The 15,189-nt window shown below is 44.5% G+C and overlaps 1 protein-coding gene across 1 annotated transcript; it reads left to right on the top strand.

The window, feature by feature from the left end:
- The first annotated feature begins 6,906 nt into the window (after positions 1-6,906).
- STOM (stomatin) lies at positions 6,907-14,866 on the top strand. The gene is made up of 7 exons (XM_065853691.2): positions 6,907-7,074; positions 8,992-9,095; positions 9,870-9,942; positions 10,802-10,884; positions 12,126-12,329; positions 12,787-12,921; positions 13,575-14,866. Exons 1-7 carry the CDS (start codon positions 7,026-7,028, stop codon positions 13,767-13,769), a joined length of 843 nt encoding a protein of 280 aa, XP_065709763.1. The 5' UTR covers positions 6,907-7,025; the 3' UTR covers positions 13,770-14,866.
- The last annotated feature ends 323 nt before the right edge of the window (positions 14,867-15,189 follow it).

Genomic DNA, 15,189 nt, shown 5'->3' with positions numbered 1-15,189 from the left:
AAATCAATGTATTTTTGGTAGGAGTATGCAGTTTTCTGCGTACAGCCCAAATTAAGCTGGTCATGCACGATACTATTAATTACACCACCATTCCGGTAGGTATATCCAGATTAAAGTACAAATACAACGTGATGTAACGACACATTGGCATCCAGAGAACTCGGCAGTATTTCGCAAATTTAACGCAACATAGTGAAATAATTTCATCCACCACCGGGGCACGTTGCGGTAGCTGCTTAGCAAATAGTAACAACGCCTGTGGTAAAATCACTATATGCAAGGGACACGAGGCACAAACCAGAATGGCTTCAGAGGGCTCTGTTGCCCCTATTACCCATATTCGTTTAATATATCTCCCTCACAAGATGTCAGGGATTGTTTTACGCTTCTGTTGTGATGTTTTTTAACTGTGGCTCTATACTGACCACCAGTAAACACTTGCGGTTATTGAAATAACAGCAATAACCACAGCCTGTAGTGTTCCCTAGGGATTCCCTCTCAAACCCAGCCCTGCCCACTGTGTGGAAACCGATGGGAGTGAAATGCGAGGGAAGAGACCGTAACAGAGAAACTGCCCCTTCTCAGGAACATCCGCAGTGCGGATTACACACAAAGTAACTGCTCCTAATTCATCTAGTTCAACTGAAAACGGAAAATAAATGAGATACTAAAATAGCATTGAAGTCAGATTATTGTTTTATGTATATACCAAACTTCTCTCGCATTGTAAATGAAAAAAAGGATCTTGGTACTTCAAGTAAAATAATTAACAGTAATAATTCCTGTTAAACAAGTTTCAAAGTATGGCAAAAACCAAGCCAGATTGTACATAATGAATTTCAAGGCTGTGAAATGACCTATGTTGAGTAGGAAAGTGAAATCAAAGCGAATAAAAGTCAGAAATAGCACAATGGCTTAGGGGATCATGGATTTCATCTCTGACCAGCAGGTTTCCCTTAGGATACGATGAATAAATCACAGTGTCGGCCTCATCATCATCGCCCTGCGGTCGACATCATGGTATTTGTACAAAGGACAGTGCAGAGCGTGCCCAGAGTCTGGGGCTGGAATAACAGGGCAGAGATCTACCAGCAGAGATCTACCAGCAGAGATCTACCAGCAGAGATCTACCAGCAGAGATCTACCAGCAGAGATCTACCAGCAGAGATCTACCAGCAGAGATCTACCAGCAGAGGCGACTGGACAGGAGGGGGAAGCAGAAACGTGGTGAGTCAGGACAGGAAATCACCGGAGACGTGCACAGGAGATGCCCACTACGTGTGGCAAACCCTGAGCAAGACACCACGCTCTCTTATTCAGACCAGGCACAATTAATTATTTCAACAACAGCAGCTGAATGGAAACACAGACAAATGCGTTGACTGTTGAGCTGCAGCTTTTCACCAGCTATCTGTCCTAGAAATCACATCATTAAAGGCAATGATTAAGACAGAAATGTCATTTGACATTCAGACAGCAGTTTTCATCCTGAAGCACTTCATTAGCTATCTTTCCAAAGATCACTTTGCAATACTGATTTTGCTGTATTTATCCTCTGTCTACCCAAACCAGCAAAAAAGAGGCAGATCTACTCTTTTTAGAATCTCATCAGATAAAACCTTAAACTGTAGTTTCCATAGAAACACATCACGGGGCTCTCAGTCTCTCTATCAAACCTGTTCATAAACTTTCAGCTTTACTTAACACTACATTCTCAAAAACGCCAATTAACTCTTTCATTATTTAGTGATTTAGTGCTCTTTCAGTCTTTTGTGCTGATGTCAAATAAAGGAAGTACAGCATGTGTGAATATGGAAAATAAGGACAATAATTACCCCCACATGCACCGTTTTGCAGCCTATTAACGCAACTAATACCACTCTACTGCCCCGACCCCAGCTCAATTTTGTCCTGAATAACAACTGCAGTAATACAAATGTTTGTCCATATTTCCACAGAGTTTCATTTAGTTCTTTTATGAATCCAATATAGTTGAATCATTGCTGGAATGTATTTGCAATAGAAAATGTCCTCAGAGGCTGTGTTACTTTTGTCATCAGATGTAGATTATACTGTTTGTCCTGAAATGCTTTCATTGACTTATACAGTTATTCTATCTTAAAACACAGAACTACTAAACACACAAATAGAGTGAAATGTGCTGCACTTTACTATCTATTTTTTTCAGTAATATAATCTGTTATTCTACAACTAACTCTTCCAAGCGTGCCAGTGTCTGGGAACGCAGTTCTGCTCTTAAATTCCAGGGATGCAGTAGTTACGGGTGCTAAAACCCCCAGGCCATCTAAAAGTGAGACAAACTCGTCATTTGGGTGACATACGGCAGGATGATTTCTCCTGAGAACGCGTTTCTTGAACAGTACAGTGACATTCCATTGCTGCTTCAAGGCACCTTGATGACTTTGACTTGTTCTAGTAGGTCAGCTTTTCTTTGTGTGTTACCTAAGGCATTTTCTGTTTTGTTAAACACAGATTTTTCTCTTTTGGCAAACCCAGAGAAGTAAAGAAATCATTATATTGAAAAATCAAAAAGAGCACTGCCTGGCCAGGTGTATTCTGGGTAAGAGCAGAAATGACAAGTAAAACCCTCGCGCACATGAGCAGCATATGAAACGGCACAGGGAATGGGAAAACGGTTTCACAAGAAACCAAACCGAGTGCATGGGGAAATCTGCAACTGTTAATCCCTTTATCTTTTCTGCTGACGGTTCCTTCTGGTCCCTGTGTCCCTGTCCCCACAGCATCCCGCAAAGGTGAGGAGGTGGTGTGAGGAGGAGCAGATGGTCCCAACCTGGCCAAGGGCCATGGAGGGGTTCTTACGCTGCTCATGGGTCATGAAAACTCAGCCTCCACCCCTCCGAACCGCAAGAAATGCTTCAGAAAATGTGAATTCACAGAATCCCAGAATGTCAGGGGTTGGAAGGGACCTGGAAAGCTCATCCAGTGCAATCCCCCCATGGAGCAGGAACACCCAGCTGAGGTTCCACAGGAAGGTGTCCAGGCGGGTTTGAATGTCTGCAGAGAAGGAGACTCCACAACCTCCCTGGGCAGCCTGGGCCAGGCTCTGCCACCCTCACCATCAAGAAGTTTCTTCTCAAATTTAAGTGGAACCTCTTGTGTTCCAGTTTGAACCCATCACCCCTTGTCCTATCACTGGTTGTCACCGAGAAGAGCCTGGCTCCATCCTCCTGACACTCCCCCTTTAGATATCTGTAAACATTAATGAGTCCCCCCTCAGTTTCCTCTTCTCCAGCTCCAGAGCCCCAGCTCCCTCAGCCTTTCTTCACACGGGAGATGCTCCACTCCCTTCAGCACCTTCATTGGAATTCTTTCCAATTATTCTCAGTAAGGAAATATCATCAGCAAAGATAGTTTAGTTTTACTTTGATTTGTATTTGCGGACCCACATATCCCTTAACAGTATGTATAGGAGGATTTACAGGAGTTAGTTTTGTAGAGTGGAAACAACAAATATAATGAACCTCCCAAGCAGAAAGATATTTTAAATAATGTATCTTCTAATGTGAGAGAAATTATTCTATTTAAAGAAACCCGGTTTTAAAACATTCCTATTTGGGGATTATTGATTCCAACATACACATATTCTATTTCCACTGAAAACAAACAATCCCATGATATAAAAATAGGCAACTAAATGAAAGGCCGATTTTTGCAATGCGGGAAATGTTTGTTGCACGAGCATTCTGGTTTTGATTATTTCTCGATGTTGTAGGATACACGGATTCAAAGCAGTGTTTTTCAGCATAACCATTATGGACTATAACTTACTTCAAGAAAGGGTTTAAAGCAAAGACTGCGGTGACAAAACGCAATATATGGAACACCTGCTTCAAACAAGCCTGTCATTGGGAGCAGCTGTGGTTAATCTCATGCTGACATCTAACGGCAGCTTTGAATACTGCTTGTGGGGTTGTTTTAAGTAAAAAACCCCTGCACACATTGATAAATAACATGTAGTAAATAAACCTACTAATGGTAGACCATTTCCCTTTTGAGAGATACCAGAAAACCACAGCTACTGCCCACAAAGGAACAAGAACAGGGGGTTCCGAGGCTGATGCAGTCACACAAATGCCCTTTCTCGTTCACTGCCTGCCAGACACATCGGAACTCAAAGAAAGATGAAATAAACACAGGCTTTACTACAGGGAAATACTGAGGAGTTACTGTTGACAGCACATTCTATATTTGAAATCAAACTGACTTATGTAAAGGCAAAATCCAATGGAGTTTTTCTTTTCACAAGGCCTAGACATTAATCCCTCTTCAAGGCCATTGTTTTCTAGCCACACTAAAATAAAACTCTTTAATTCCTTTATTTATTGAACAAAAGATGAGAAGACACTCAGACACTATTATTTAGTTAAAGTTACATTCTCCATTTTTCTCTTTCTATACTTTTAGTGCTTCAGGAGCCTTCACAGGTTGCAGAACACCTGATGGAACTAACTCAGATCCCTTGATGCATCTGGTGTGTGGTAAACGACTTCTGAGTTACTACAACCAACTGTTGCTAATCCTAATGCTTTTCTTCAGTATTTACAGAAAAACTAAAATTGTATTAAATAACATCACTCAGTTCACACAGTTGAAAGGAAAGGAGAGGGAACATCATTTTCCAGCACTGACCTGTGCAGAGAACAGGAGAGGGCAGCAATAACCTTCACTGAAAACACCCAGAGACAGTCAAATAAATGGAATTAGGGCCTATCTAATATGAAACAGAAGACTTTCTCTTCTTTGAGCAAAACGCCAGCATAAATTTGTACATTAGGACACCATGTTTTGCTGAGGTGTTGCAGCTTTGGATGAAGTGAGGCTGCCTGCTTCACGAAGGAGGAAGGTCTTGGTTGCATGTTTTTTACTTTAATGACAGATGGAACGAATAGGTGCTTCCTCCTCTTTGCTGAAATAAAGGAAACTAATGCAGTACATTTTTTAACGCTCCATTCAGATTAATCTTAAAAGCACTTATTATTGGCACCGGCTTAGATTTTTCTAGTGCCAAATTTGCTACGGATGACAAGGTTCCATCAGAGCTTATCTACTCTATGGTTTCACAGAACCTGTGCCTCGCATTTCCAGCACATCCTTCCTCCCTTCTTAATCACATTGAGACACTCTAAGCTGCCCGTTTGCCAGAAGACCCTAAGGCCAGCAAAAAAGACAGATAAAACTGCAGACACTCAACTTCCTCATAATATTATGAGCTTCAATACTATATATTCTACCGTGTTCTAATCAAAATTGCACTGTGTGCTCTGACCAGTCATCCATCTGCACCACGGCAGCCCCTGTTTCAATGGGATTATACAGCCGATCACTTCATGTGACGCTGCTTTAACATAGGATCATCTCCATCCTTTGACCTCCTCCGTTAAGGGACGGGACTGCACGCACATCTCTGTTCTGTTCACAGTAACTAGGTTGTTTAGATTACTTTTGCAAGAGATGAACTCACACAGAACCGTAGACAATACAACAAAATTATAGAGGAATTACTAATATCAGAACAGCAGGTGTCAGCACTCAGAAATGCATTAATAGCAACTGTCCACAAGCATGTAAGTAAAAATAAAGGATAGAAAGGAATTTCAAATGGTCATAAACTCTCAAGGATCTTGAGACAGATTTATTCCTCATTCTCGTGTACTGCTAATCGGACCTGAGATCAGCAAAGTGCGATAGTGGGAGCTCATGCCAGCAACAGCCAGCCTGTGCATTACGTATCTCACTCTCACAGGGAAAGAGCACTGGTCGTTCACTGATTCTGTTCGCACCCCCTGAAGGATCAGGACGTTTCAGCATTCGGTGCTCCCCACACACACACTCCTCTCCATCACCATGCTGCCCAGCCAAAATCCTTGCTCTGCTGGTACACAACAGGGAGCAAAATCCAGGAGGAGGCTAACCACAGAATTATAATATCAACACACATAATAAACCCCCGTGCATTCTAGCAGTCTAATACCACTTTTCATTCATAGGCTGCAATGCGTTTTACAAATAAGTGAGCAATTACACACTGTCAGTACAGCAAAGCAATACGATAAATATAAGTTTGCATGTGCTACTCCCTGCCCATCAATTACCCACAGCCCATAGGCAAGCAAAGGCTAAAGAACAGCCACAAATCACCTATATCCCTCCTAACGCAGCCTGACACAAACTCAACCTTGGAACTTCTTTCAAGCACAACATTTGTGATCCCTGGTGTGTTACAGCCATGTGTAACGATGTGTTTCTACACACACCTGTTTCTGCACGATGAACCTTGGAGAAAAGCAGCGGAGGTCACAACACTGGCATCTTCAACAAGGGATGAAAGCTCCAAACTCTTCATTGATGTCCTGCAACAGGTCAGGAAGAAAAGCAGCAATGAAACTTGGAGTGAAGTTTTGGAAAGCAATTTTTTCTTTAGGTTTGTTGTAATTCCCTGCCCGCTTTGGACACGTACTTCAGCATGATCACAGAATTAAATATGGCATGGAACAGCATGCAACAACCACTCACATGGAGCGGTTAATAGGCAAGTCCTATCAGTTTGAAAACTGCTTTTTACTCTTTTATTTCAGACCACACTTCACAAATTACCGACTAACAACTCATCTGCATGCGAAACCACAAGAGGCCAGGGCGCGTCTCGAACTCTCTGCGGTGCCCGCTCACCTCAGCGCCCCGCTCCGCGCTGCTCCCCCCGCCGTCCTCCCGCTCCGGGCATCGCTCGGGCGGCCCCACGCTGCTGCTGCTGCCGCCCGCCCCGTGGCCTCGCAGCCCCCTCGCGGGCGCCGCCGCCATGGCCTGGCCTGGCCGCCCCGTCCCGTCCCGCTCCGGTCCGCTCCCTCAGGTGCGAGACGCTGTTTGTGAGGCACACGGCGCGCGCAACCTCCGCGGCCCCGCCCTGTGCTCGCGGGGCGGGGCAACGGGCGCGCGGGGCAACGGGCGCTCAGCGGCGGCTCCTGAGGGGAACGGCGGCAGCGACCATGGCGGATCACGAGGCGGGGGGCGCGTCCAAGGCCCGGCGGGGGCAAGGTAACCGGGGAGCGGGGGATCAGCCCGGGGGGAGAGGGGGACACCCCGGGGGGCAGCGCCCCGCCGCCGGTCGCTTCCCGCGTGCTCTGAGCCCGGGGCGCTTTCCCGTCCCTCTCCCGCTTTCCCGTCCCTCTCCCGCTTTCTCTTTCGGTTTTACTGACGACTTGGTTCAGTCGCTGAGGGAAGTTTGCAGGCCCTTCGGTTCTCCCCTCCCGGTTCCCCCCTCACTGTCCGCAGCCCCCCGGTCCCGCCGGGGGTGCGCGTTGAACGCTGCGCGGGGCCGTGCGGGAGCATCGCGGGGAGTTGGCCCCGGTTGCGTAACTTGGGGTTTTTTTTGGTGCGTTTTGTTTTCCTGTACGGTAACTCGGGTCACCGAGGAAAGGCTAAAGGGATAATGAGGAGCAGAGTGGCAGGAGGAGTCCCCGAGGTGCTGCACCAGTAAATGAGAACAGAAAGAACTGCGGGACTGGTTTACACCATTGACGCTTTTCGTTTGTGCAGAACATTCCACAGGTGTGGCTGGAGGAAGGGATGAAAGTCCGTTATGTTTCCTTAAGTTGGACAATGAAACTATAGTTACTTTTTACTTCTTGGTATTGTTATTTTAGTGGGTTTTGGCCTTTCGATTGGTAGGTGTGAGTGTAACTGGGGTCAGATTTTAGAGGTGATGCGCTAAAATACCACAACCCTTTCCGTCCCTGGGAGCTGGAGCGTTCTCCTATTACCCACGTTGTTCAGAAGCGTACTACAGATAATCATTCTTCATTTTACATCTGCCGCTTGCAATTGGAGAAGGAAATGTATTTATAAGATGGCTTTATATACAAATGTGTCGGCTCGGTAATCTGAGTTGTTGTATAAATAACTGCAGATGCATTTGGGCCCCACGGCGAATGGCACATGCTGGTTCCTGTATCCTTAGACAGGATCAGCGTTTCATTCTGTAAATATGTTGGTTATTAATACCCCGCAGCGGTCACTCTGATGCTCCCCTTGGTGGGGCCTGGCAAGTGACGCTTGATGTGTTACTGGGGTTGTTTCTTCTGTAGTTACCGTGTGAGGTGTTGTTTTGGAGGCCAGTTATATTTGTCATAATAAAATATCTACAGAGTAAATGGCATTAGATGTAATTTAAATTATAGATGTAATAATTGTGGCTATTTCCCATGTGAAACGCTTTCAGAAGCATCCAAAAAGGCATTTAGTTTTAATGGAAAGTAGTATTCCTTGTTATTCCTGATTGCTAATTAGCGAACAGTTGAACCCCAGCAGTGGAATAACACCCCTCACTCATTCTCAGCCCATCCTGGATCTGATGGAGCAGTACGAAAAGGCAGATCTGTGTCTGGCGCCTCCTGCCCTGTGCTCGGCTCATCTCCCGGGTACATGCTGTGAAATCTGGTGGTTGTTGCACGGTTGTCCTCGCCCGGTCCCTGGAGCCTGACACGCTTGGCAGGTGTTTGTTTGGTTGTGTAGCCGTGGCAGCAGCAGAGGAGCCGCGCTGAAGTGTGTCCCACACCGTCCCAGCCTCCGGCGCTAAGTGCTTATTATAAATTGTTAATACTGTTTGATGATCCAAGTGATAATGTCTTGCTAAAGTAACTGTGGCTGTTCTAGTCAGCCCTAAAGGGATGCAAGGCAGATTCAATTAATTTTTTTTAATATTCTTTCTCCTCGTGGTTTATTTTTTAAAGAGGCGCATAATCTATCACAACCTGAGCAATCCGGGAAGAACAACCTGTTGATGAGCTTATCCAAGTCCCATGAGCGAGATGTTCAGATAATTGCAATAAGAAAGCTCATTCCATACACTCTGCGCTTACTCTGTCTTGAAATTGTACATTATTTGAGTTGTGACTTGGGCCTTCATGTTCAACAGGTTTCAGAAATCTGAGAACTTGTGCTCTTTTCTTGCAGATGACGCTAACACTGGCCTTGGTGTGTGTGGGTGGATCCTGGTGATCACTTCACTTTTTTTCACTGTTCTTACATTTCCCATATCAATCTGGATGTGCATAAAGGTAAAACTGTTTACTGCTAAGCTGGATGAAAACTTGAAGCAATGCAGATGCTTCCTAGTGGTTATTATTGCTCTCTATTTTATTTACTTGTTTTAAAAACAAATTAATCTAATTCTATTCTTTCTTGAACTAGAGCAGACCCCACATTTCAGTGCATTAATCTTCAAACTAATAAAAGATAGGTGCTGTTACACTATATAAGGTAGTTTGGAAGATCAGGATAATTGCAAGAATACATAATTACGCTTGAAGGACTGTTTCGTTTTAAGGAGATCTCTTCCTAGATATGTATGTGTGTAGATATGAAGTATGTAAATATAAAGCTAGAAGTATGTGCATATCTGTGGCTGTATGTGACAGATTCTTAGAGAGTGTGTCATCTGATCTCTTTGAGCTTGATATTTCAGTTTCCAGACCGGAGGAAAGATCTCCTGCTTCCTTTTGGCTGATATCCCACATCAGAATCAGAGCTGCTGGAGCCTCAGGGTCACATACATGCACTTTGTGTTGTGGTTGCCAGGGTATTCCCGGTGGGCGCTCGCTCTGCGCAGCTGACGTGCTGCTGCTTCCCCTGGTGATAGATGGTGCCACAGCCTGCAGAATATTCCTTGTGGAATAGCGTCCTGATTGTTCCTTCTGCTGTTTGCTTTTTGACGATAAAGTTGAGGCGAAAATTCTCAAAAGCAGCCAGGATAGAAACGTGTGTTGCAGTAGTTTGGAATTGATCTTGTGGCTTCTGGAAACCCGTGCATGACGTGCGGCTCTTTATTACAGATTATAAAGGAATACGAGCGAGCCATCATATTCAGACTCGGACGCATCTTAAAAGGGGGAGCAAAGGGACCAGGTATGTCCTGGGGAGCATTTTGTTCTGCTTAAGTCATTGGCAAAATAATGGCTGTCCAGAGACGTTGCGTTAGACTGGCAAGAGGGTTTCTCAAGATTTTTGTAACTTCCTGTAAGAGGATGTTACTTTATACGGAGAGGACAGTACAGTAATTCTCTGTGAGTCTTACCCAGATCTGCTAAGTTAACACAGAGTCTGCAGGTGGGATCAAAAGCACAGAATGGGGAGGGAGGAGCAATGGCATCAAATGTGCCATCTTGAAAAAAACAGTCAGTGTGTCAGTTAAAACCTGGATGGTTTGAAAGCCTCGATGTTCTTCAAAAGAAATAGAAGCAATTAAATTATTTGGTAGTTTTGAAAGTTTCCTGTGTACATATGAAATTCTGATGAGAACCGAAAGAATCAGCTGTTGCTCCAGCTGCTCAAAGGGACAGGAGGGGGCAATCGCTTCTCCTTTCATTTTCATCCACGTTTTGCAAAACTTCCCCATTGCTGTAAAGCTGAAGAATCACAGTGTCCCACCACAACAGGAGGTTGATAGATTCTGTTTGCCAGAATTAGGCCCCACATGTAACTGTGGGACCAATTTTCAAAAGTAACTTCTTGCAGTTCTGGGTACTTTTTGCAGATGTTAAAGTTCTCTGAACAAGTTAGACCTGAATAAACTGAAGTTTCTCAGCACACTCTTTTGAAAATCGTATCCTGGGTTGCAAGCCACTAATGAACATGCTGCTGAGCCTGTTACAAAGAGGGCTGTACAGACCTCCAACAGTGGTTGGATTTAACCTTACCTCAGTAGCAAGTTTCCTCTATTTTAATGACCTATTTTCACATCTTCTTCAATGGACTTTTTGCACAGGTTTGTTTTTTGTCCTGCCCTGCACAGACAGCTTCATCAAGGTTGATATGAGGACCATCTCTTTTGATATTCCTCCCCAAGAGGTGAGTTCACACTTGGCCTTTGCACCTGCTGAAGTGTTTGCAGAATTGTTGCACTTTCTTTTTTTGCCTTTTCTTTTTCCTTTTCTCCTCTCACTATTGGGTAGCGTGTAGTTTGAATGTAGGTCTCTTGTGCAGGTTCCATGTACTCTGAAGAATGCATATATACTTCAGTGATACCATTCAACAAGAGAAGAGCCCTGAAAGAAAACAAAGTCCCTCTAAGGAATAAATGAGATAACTCAATAGTGCCCGAGAGCCAGGGAGGGGTTTGGAATGCAGGCTGCTGCAAAGTTCTCTAATTGTTTCTGTGAAATCCGGAAGATTTCCCGAAGCAGCAGTGATCCTTCCTGTGCCAATTTGTGTAGATGTATAAACTAGCGAAAATAATGGCATGAAATTATGATATTAAGGTAGCTGAACGAAAGAATAAAAAACAATTAGCCCTCTGAAAGAAGTTAGTGAAGAATCGCATGCTGATTATAACTGTAGCCCTCGCGTATCTGGTGTATTTGGCGAGACAACGGTGCGTGTTGCAGCCTGCCCGCTGCGTCTGTTTCCTGTCAGATTGACTCGGTGGTTTATTGCTCATCATTAGTTGTAGATTTAGACAAATGGCCACTGTCCTGGTGCACTGCAAAGGGTAATTGCTAGAAACCCAATCACTGGCGGGCAGAACGCGCTGCAGCCGCTCATGTGCCATTAGTGAAGCCATCGGTTGTGCAGTTCTTCTTTAGGCTTGATTAAATTATTTTTGAAGATTTAGCTTGGTTTGGTTTCGGTGGGCAAAAGCAAAACTCCGTTTTTATTTGTACGACATGGTTTCTGTGCGTGTGACTCATTATTTATCTCATGCAGTTATGAAAAACCTGCTAAAATAGGTAGTTTGGGGAGGACAAAGCAGGTAAACCTTGAAGGTGAAGTAACTCACGTGTCCCTCTCTTGTCAGATAACGTAACAGTAATTGTCTAACGTGGAACTAGGACACCTCACGATCATATGGAATATTTCAATCTCTTCTTAACTTTAAAACATAATTAATATTAGTGCTTCTTCCTGGTGTACCCTCTTCTAAACCTTCACAGATATATCTGCCTTTGCAAGTCCATCTTTTGCTTCATATACAAGGTATTAAAGTTTCCCTGGAAAAAATAGGAGTTTGTCTAGTAAAACAAATATGTAATTATCATTATATTCAAAAAATATGTAGTTAATTTTTATGTGTTTTCCCCATTTCTTTTTAGATTCTGACCAAGGACTCTGTGACGATTAACGTGGACGGAGTGGTTTATTACCGAGTTCAGAATGCCACCCTTGCTGTGGCAAATATCACCAATGCTGACTCAGCCACCCGTCTCCTAGCACAGACAACTCTGAGGAACGTTCTGGGGACCAAAAACCTGTCTCAGATTCTCTCTGATCGTGAAGAAATCGCACACAGCATGCAGGTATGAGCAACTGGAGCGATCCAGCAAAACATGGCTTTAGGCAGCAGGGATAACTTCCAGGTGTGGATTTATTTTACCTTCCCAAGCTGTGATTTGGAGCTTTAGGCAAAACCCTATCGAGAGCTATTTGGATGGCGTTCTGTATGATAAAAATGAGGGACTAAAGCAATGAGGGACCAGTGGGGCTGGCAAGTGGGAATGAGGGATATGGGACAGAAGGGCTCCTGTGGAGCAGAGTGGCAATACAGAATTCCTATATTCATCAAGATTCTGGGTGTTTTTTTGTTGTTAGTTTACAACAGTTATGCTTTCATATTAATCTAATAATTTAAATACTGAAGTCCTTGGAGTCCAAGAACTGTAAGATAATTCATTTGGGTTATTGGTAATTTTTCAAATTTAGATATTTATTTGCAGCCAGGTAGATGACTTGACTTAATTGTCCTGCCATGTATAGGCCACGCTTGATGAGGCAACAGATGATTGGGGCATTAAGGTGGAACGTGTGGAGATCAAGGATGTGAAATTGCCTGTCCAGCTGCAGAGAGCGATGGCTGCAGAAGCAGAAGCTGCCCGGGAGGCGCGAGCCAAGGTAATAACATCAGCATGTGGCTTTGGATGTATTTTTCTTCTTTTTCTTCACGGATAATTGAATGTGGTCATGTAGGGGATGAAGATTCTCAGCCAGGTTGTGTAATAGCAGAGAGGAGTGCAGGGCAGGGTTTGGGTGGATTTGTGTCTGGGTCGATCACACGGATGAGATTTCCTTCAAAAATGTAGAATCTCTCTTTTTTTACCACACTCCAAAACTGAATCATAAACAGAACAATTTTGAGATTATTAGCTGGAGCTTGCAGTGAATTAGAAGCCAAACTTATGTCCAGCTTCTTCCCAACTAGCCCAAATTCTAGACAAGTCCTTTGTTTTCTGTTACTTCATATGAGAAATAAAACCGCTGTCGTATTTAGTTTTGTCACCCTTAAGCTGCCTAGTGATCGGTTCGGTCGTGATCTCTCATTCCCTTCTGAGGTTGGAGAAGGTGATGGTGAATGTTGAAGTTTGGAGTAAAAACGCTCACGGGCAGTTAGAGCTGTTCTGTCCAGGACAGGGCAGGCGCGCGTTCCCCCTTAGCGCTCGGTGACAAGTGGTGTCTTTGGTATATGACTTAACGCTGAAGTCATCCTACAGATTCCTAGTTTATTACTGTGCCAGAACGAATTGAATTTCATTCATTTGCTTCCCCAGGTAATTGCAGCCGAGGGTGAAATGAATGCGTCCAGGGCCCTGAAGGAGGCATCCATGGTTATTACGGAGTCCCCCGCTGCTCTGCAGCTTCGTTACCTGCAGACCTTGACCACCATTGCTGCGGAGAAGAACTCCACCATCGTCTTCCCATTGCCCATAAACATGCTGCAGGGCCTCTTAGATGGAAAGCGCTAGCGAGAGTGGGAGGAGTGGGCTGGGGTTTTTGCTACAGTGAACGTTTGCAGCACTGAATTCCCTGTGTGTTCTAGCTTATGGCCTTGTAATCAAAGTGGATTTAACGAGGAACCTCTTTTGTTATACTGAGTGTGCTACAAAGCTTATATGTAATGTTTGTGAATATGGACGCTTTAAATATTGGAAATCAAAAACCTCTCAAAATGAGTACAGGCAGATTGTGGTCTTAAATAAGCATGTATCCACGCTGGCCTGGACGGGACACTCCCGTTTTCAAGTAGTGTGTAAAACCATTTGTGGTGAAGATGAGATGTTCCAACATCTGGAAAGAGAAGTGTTCCTTTTAACAGCTGGGTCTGTAGCCCTGCAAGGGAACTGAGCAGCCCCAAGTGAGTTCTCTTGGGGCACAGCTGCAGGTGATGCAGTCATGGGGACTGCATCTCTGGTGTACGCAAGGAAAATAATGGATGTTGATATGGGAGTGAGCGTACTGTACTGGGTACCGCTGCAAATCAGGCTCATAGTCTCTAAAATAGTCCCCCGTTCATGAGAAACAGTTGTTAGTGGAACTTCCATCTCTGTTCTGCGACACAGAAATCTCATAGTTGTGGACACAATGCACTTGCAGTCAGTGCTGGGCTGTTCTGTTGTTACGGATGTGTCTATGTGGATTTACGCTTCTTTAAAGCACTGAAAAGTTGCTGGGTCTGCCTTTATCCGTCTCTAAAACCATTTGAAAAAGCCAAACTATTGACTCCTGCATTTTATCCAGGTCTAAAACCTGCTCCTCTAGGAAGTAAGGCCCCTGCAATTAGCGGGGGGTGGTGATGTTTAACAGAAGATGCTGTATTGTTTATGTATCAGCTCTAAAAAATTAGTGATCTACCTGTTGGTGCTGCCTTTTTATCACTAGCGAGCATAAAGTTCTTAACTTGTATCACCTTTCTGCTATGATCAGTTACCTGTGCCTCGACGCGCCGTCTGCGTCCCTGGGGAACAGACACCCGAGTGCCTCTGGGGCTGCAGCCGCCTGGTGCCGCCTCTCTGCTCTGAACGTGTGGTTTTTGCCTCCACGCCATAAAAGCCGTATAACCATCTGCCTCTGTTTGTCAGTGCTTCAGTTAACGTAGGCTGAGCTGGGCTTTTTGCTGGGAGGGGGGTAGAAATATGGTTAAAAAAGACGTAGTAATTCGCATTACTTGAAGTGCGAAACAGTAACCGCACAGCTTGAGGCTGAGCCTTGGGGAAGGTGTTGCTGCTGTAGATGGGCACCCGGGGAGTTCTTGTTGACACCAGGAGCACTTTTTGCTCTCATCCTCAATAAAAACACGTGCTGTTTACTCAGGAGTGACTTTCCGATAGAGTAGAATCCTGTTAATTTATCAGGGTATTAAATGCTCATAATTCTGGTGAGGGGAAC

The sequence above is a fragment of the Patagioenas fasciata genome, chromosome 20 (genome assembly GCF_037038585.1).
Source record: "Patagioenas fasciata isolate bPatFas1 chromosome 20, bPatFas1.hap1, whole genome shotgun sequence".
NCBI lineage: Eukaryota > Metazoa > Chordata > Aves > Columbiformes > Columbidae > Patagioenas > Patagioenas fasciata.
Note: the sequence above shows the minus strand (reverse complement) of the source record. Positions and strands in the feature narration are given on the sequence as shown.